The following is a 6,000-nucleotide window of genomic DNA, read 5'->3' as shown; positions in this document are numbered from 1 at the left end:
GTTCTTAAGATTCTCACATGCTCAAAATAGGAACTAATCCTCTGTTTGTTCAAACTATGCATTTATGGTTACACCACACGATAAGGAGTTTAAGTTCTGTTTCTAGGAACCTCTTAAACTGTCCCGTGAGACTTTTTACAAGTTACTTAGGCTCTTTGCCTTAAGTTCCCCATCTATAAGTGATCTTAGGAGGTATGGGTTTGGACTCTCCTTTTACAAACATAGCCAGTGTATTACTGCACTAATTTCTTGGGACTTTGCATTCTATGAATGGAATATATTCTTTTTTTGAGATACTGAAAGAATTTGGGGGGGGGGTTGTTGGCATTTTGGGGGTAATTAGAACAGTGGTGAGTAACTGAACAGATAAACCCCTTGTCTCTGGTTTCTAACCAATTTTAAAATATTTCAGATAAGTTTTCATGCTTTGCATGTATGTGGCTGAACCAATAGAGGCTGTAATAGGGAAGCCTGCAATTGAAATGGTAGACTGTGGAACTATGTCATATGTCATCTTCTAATGTACTTAATAGCAGTTTTAGACAGAATCATTTTTAGAAACATGGCTAGAGCCAAGATGCGTATATAAGCATCTCCAACTGGATAGTAAGCTTAAAGAAAAACTGCTGAGTAAGCTACATTAATGGAAGACAGAAGTAGAGTGTTGTAAGAAATGGAGGAATACTAGAAACAGGTTAGTGTGGCGTTATAGGTGTTTTGTTAGCATTTTTGGTTCAGTAGTCTCTTTTAAAGTTTCCTTGGACATCTATCAAAAGCTATCTTGTAGAACTCAAAGAAAAAAAAAGTTTGATAGAGAAGAAAGTGAATTGTATATTTATAATGAAAATAAAGGATCTTTGCCTACTTTTATATTTTTAAGATGCATTTTTTGTGGAAATTAGTTTCAGAAGGATCTGGCACTTCCCCTTTTTAATTAATACTCATACTGTAAGTAAACAAAAATAGTACTTACTGACATACATTTGGATTTTTGTTTGTTTTTTTTGTAGTCTGTCATTGTGCCTGTTCACAATAGTGAATGCTGGTTAGATGAATGCTTGAAGTCCGTTTGGGAACAAGATTTTAAAGAAACCATGGAGCTGTCAATCTTTAATGATGCCAGTAAGGTATGTTTCACACCTTATGTAAAATACAGTCCAAGTAAATGCTGTCTCTGATAGGACTTTTTGTTTTGGACTGTGTTTGGTTCACCATACAAGTTAAAATAGCTGCATCTATGTCATCATTTTTCTAGGACGGTTCAGCTGAAATAATTGAAAAATGGAAGATCAAGTTGGAAGATGCTGGTGTTCCAGTAATTGTTGGTAGTAATGATTCATCTCAGCCTCGAGGCGGTATGTAACTTAATAGTGATTTTTTTGAGCTGGGTTGTTACTGCAGGCATCTTCTGTTTTTTAGTTTGAAAAGTGTCTTTGTAGCCACTCATGTTGCAATGGAAAAAAAACCCACATTGTTTTCCAGAGCGCCCTGTTCAAAAACTCGTTCTGGTTTAGAATTTGGCCCTCTTGGTTTTGGCTCTGTAGCGTTTGTTTATATGTCCAGGAAAGAAGAACTTGGCTTAACACTTGTGCTCTATTCTGCAAAAGAATTTTGTTTAATTGTAGTATATACAATGTTGTCAATGCTTACAATTTTACTGTGGCTTTCTGATATCTGATTTATCTTCAAGAAATGGGTTTTAAGAAAAAAGAAATCCAGAATTTCTTACATAAAAATTTAAAAAGTAAATGCATATCTTTCAGTATTGTCGAATAGACCATGAAATAGAACAAAATACATTTTTGATATCCCTTTGATGATCAGATCAAAACAGAAGTTTCAGAAAAGTTTTGATGTGAATTAAAAACTCTTGCTAAACTCCCAAGTATTTACACAAAGGGCTAAACCAGTATGTTTAGTGAGCTACTGGATAGGTGTATGGTGTGATTCCCCATTGATTTACATGCTAATATGAATTACATTTACCCGCGGGAAGAGATAACAAACAAACCTCTCTAACAGTTTTTCTTTTGCTTGTTTTGGTTCTTTTACATTTAGGGTTTTTTAGCAGACAAGCTTGCTAAAATGTAAAATAGAAATAAAATTATATAGCTTTTTGAAGAAGCTGGTGTTGAATGGCATTGAAGTTGGAAGATCATGTCTGTGTTCTGAAGGAGAACAACAGGACAAAGCAAGCAGAACAGTATGCTCACATTTTGTATGGGAGCTCTGTAACTGATGTTTTTATCATTCTGGATTTTGTGACAATGAGTAGACAGGTAGGAATTGATATAAAACTGGTTCCAAATTTCTGTTTTTCAGGTTATCTCATTTAAAAGGCACACTTTGGAAACAGTGTAACACCAAATGTGGTCAGTTTCTGTTTTTTAACAAAATGTCCTGTTTGTAACTGGAGAGAAACCTAGGCTTATTACAGTCTCCTCAAAATGACCTTATTATGAAAAAGCCGGGTTCTGTTTCAGAAGGCTTAATTTTCATCCCCTTGTTGAAACACACAAATAAATTGGAGTTTGTGCACTGAATTAATCAGCAGCTTGGTATAGGCCCCTGGCTTTATTTACTGTCATTTCTTTTGAGTGTAGACTTCTTCAAAGCTGTTTTTTAAAAAGTTGTCAGACCTAGCAATACTGAAGTAACACAGCATAACGTAGAGGGAATTTTTCTCTTTTGGGCAACTGATAAAGCTGGAGTTGAGGAATGTCGAGAATTGCTTGTATTCCTGGAAATTTATCTATCTTCTCCTCCCCTCTCCCCCAACTATTGGATGATCAGTCTCCTTTTGAATCTTACTTCTCTTTGTAGCTGATGATCTAGAAGCTAACTAGGTTGTGATTTCTCAGGAAAAAAGTCAAGGAAAAATACCAGAGGTTGTTAATTATGGTGCTTAGGAAATTTGGTTAGTAATGTTTTTGTTAGTACCATCCTGTTATATTATATATTTTCCATTTTTATAAAACATCTTCTGTGTATAAAGTCATGTTCCTAATAGAGTGTTGTATTAATTGTGTGTAAACTAGTTTTTAGTTTGCAAGAACACACAGGTGCAATGTTTTGACGGTAACTTATCTTAGAATTCTGAAGTCAGTTCACCTTTGCACTTTAGGAAACTGAAACTAAAACTAAATTTGAGTTGTGAACTACAAGGAGCATATTGTGCCATTAGAGATATGTCAGATTATTTTTTGTTTTAACATTTTTTGTTGTTGTGATGGCTGAAACCTGAACAAATATTTAAGAAATTGGGGGTGGGGGATGCAGCTGTGAGCATTGTTTTAAAGAATAGTATGAAATGTATAGTTCTTTAAAAAAACCCAAAACAAACACACAACAAAAAATCAAAAAAAAACCCACAAAACCAAGCTTATTCATGTGGAAGTCACTCTCAGGTCACCATTAAAATGAGGACATCTTTTCTTCATGGTTGTTACATTTTAGGAGCAGGTTACTTGAAATCCATAGTATTTGTTTGCTTTCAGTGATTTACTTTTATTATGTTAAGGACTAGTTACAACTGTAAGGAGTCTTTCCTTTAAAAGAAGATGCTTTAGTACAGAAACAATGTACTAGTCAGGCTTCACATCTTCAACTATTTACACAAGATTAGGATTTATTTCTGATTCTTTTCTAACATGTAAAAGAAAGGGGGGGAACCTAGAAGAAAAGAAAGGGTCACTTGCCTAAAAAAAGGAAACCTTTTTCTTTCCAAGAGTGAGGAATGTTAATATCTCACTGAGGCTTAAGTTTTTACGGCTGTAACCATGGTAACAGGCTCTTTTCACCAAGTAAGCAGGCCTTACAAAACTCAGAGACCTGGCACAAACATTTGATTTTGTTCAGTAGAGTAATATTAAAGAAAATTTTTTACTCATGCCAAACATAGGATTTGTTGTGGTGAAACAATTTTTAAGATCTAGTTTCTTCTATGGGGAGTTACATCTCTCTTATTAATAATTTTTAAAATATGTGTATTTTCTTCCTTCCTGTCTAAAAAAAGCTGGTATATGAAAGCTTCAGGATGGTTTCTCTCTTAATCTTAGAAAGAAATACTTTCCAACTTTTTCTCATAACAAATATTAAATATTTCATTATTTTATTTAAAGTGTTTTATTTGAAAATGAGATCTGAAATGCTTCAGAAAGTTCATAGAGTAATATAATTGTCATCTTGTAGTTGCCTTTGAGTCTCCCTCACTTTTTTTCTACATTATTGATTCCTACTACTTCATTATTTTCTACTGAAGGTTGTTGAAATATTGGGGTATACTAATGACAGCATTGAAATGTAAGTACAAGCTGCTTTACAGCTGATAATGATGTATGAAAGTATTTATTTGACTGATGTCAGGCAAATTTAGTTCTATCCTCTTCTTCTACCTCTTGCTTTAGTAGGGACCTCCACAGTATTAGGGTTTTGCTTGTTTGGCATGTCCGGACCTGCTAACTTGCATCAGTTGTTTCCCACTAATACTGCTCATGCCAGGATTCAGCTCTGCTGTTGTGGTAGCTACTGACTTTGCCAGCTGCTTTTTTACTGCCAATAGGAAGGAGAATGAGAGCAACTGTATATGTGCGATTAGATATTCATATGTGTATAGAAAGTAATATGTAAATTTACTGTAAAATAGTAAGTCCAAGAAATCTGTGATTAAGAGAAGTTAAGGTGAGGGTTAAAATACTCAAAATACATAAGAAAAGAATAACATAATTATAAGGAAGAGCCTTTATTAGTAGTGTTCTGTTGGTAGTTGACATAATGTTCCTTTGAGGCAGTAAGAAATGCAGTCATGTCTTTTTCTGTACTTGGACAACTAAGCAAAATAGCCAGGGAGCATGTGCGTTAAAACTAAGTGAACTTTTGAGCCCAGTTAAATTGTTTCCTGAGCAAACTTAAACCTGTATAACATAAAAAGAGTAGGGAATTACAGAAGTCTGCTTTTTTCAAATGCAAAATCAGGGACTTTAGGGAAAATATTATTTAAAATTATCCTGCTCCACTTCCTGGTGAGATTTTTCTGGCTTTACGTTTTCAGTTTTCCCATTAAAGAATAAAAACCCCACAGTATATATCTTCACATCATTTGGTTTGCATGTCAGGACAATCTTTTGCTGGATTCCCTGACTTGGTTCCATAAATACTTTAAACAAAGCTTAAATGTTATGTGTATGGCCAAGTGGAATTCATACAGCATTTTTCAGAATAACACTGCATATAGCATGGTCTTTTCTTACAATGCTGCCCAGGAGAAGAATTTGAAGACCAGAATGTTCTTAGGTAGACCTTGTCTACATACAAAAATTATCCGAGTTAAACACCCCTACCTTGCAGATGTATTTCAGTGGTAAGCTGAGTTCATCTTATTGCTGGTTGCTGCAGTCCCATCCTTACCCTTGTATGTGTATTCCTGGTCCCGTCCTTTTTTTCTGGCTCTGCCATTTGTTTGACCCTCCAGTGCTGTCATCTGCTTCAGAAATTAAGCTGACAAAAAAGTTTTCTTCTGATTCCACTTCCTGAAATGGCTTGGTAAAAGATTCAACAAGTGTCATGGGGTCAGAAATGAAAAAGACCCTAGATGCCAGTGTTGTCTGTCATTTGACTGAATTTGTATTTCAGTGTGGTCTTCCACAGATGGTATAACATGTTATAGTATGAATAAGCCAGGTTTGTGCTCCTTGTACATATATTCTTCTGCTTTGGCTTCCTTCTGCATTGAATGTGCCATTACATAAATGATGCATGAAGTTTTTGTATTTGCATACTTTATATTTAATGAGTATAATGGAACAGAATTTTTTTTTGAGTCTTTCAGAGGACCTGGCCCCCTGATGGAAAGAACAACTTGCCTAGCAATTTCTGGTTCTTTGTTGCCTTTTTATGATTTGTTACTATTTGTTATGACTTGAGATGAATATGTATATACAGCCAAGGGTTTTCAACAGCTGCTCCTTGCAGGGGGGTTGGACTAGATGACTTAAAGGTCCC

The 6,000-nt window shown here is 35.0% G+C and overlaps 1 protein-coding gene across 1 annotated transcript in view; it reads left to right on the top strand.

Moving 5' to 3' along the window:
• Positions 1-1,015: 1,015 nt before the first annotated feature.
• The window catches only part of B3GNTL1 (UDP-GlcNAc:betaGal beta-1,3-N-acetylglucosaminyltransferase-like 1), a 129,797-nt gene continuing 124,812 nt past the window's right edge, over positions 1,016-6,000 (top strand). Inside the window, exons 1-2 of the mRNA XM_010579428.1 lie at positions 1,016-1,127; positions 1,256-1,355. Of these exons, the coding sequence (XP_010577730.1) occupies positions 1,095-1,127; positions 1,256-1,355 (133 nt within the window). The 5' untranslated portion in view covers positions 1,016-1,094. The remainder of the gene's footprint in view (positions 1,128-1,255; positions 1,356-6,000) is intronic.

The sequence above is a fragment of the Haliaeetus leucocephalus genome, unplaced genomic scaffold (assembly GCF_000737465.1).
Source record: "Haliaeetus leucocephalus isolate CR32 unplaced genomic scaffold, Haliaeetus_leucocephalus-4.0 Scaffold657, whole genome shotgun sequence".
Classification (NCBI taxonomy): Eukaryota; Metazoa; Chordata; class Aves; order Accipitriformes; family Accipitridae; genus Haliaeetus; species Haliaeetus leucocephalus.
The sequence above is the reverse complement of the archived record's forward strand: the minus strand, read 5'-3'. Positions and strand labels throughout refer to the sequence as shown.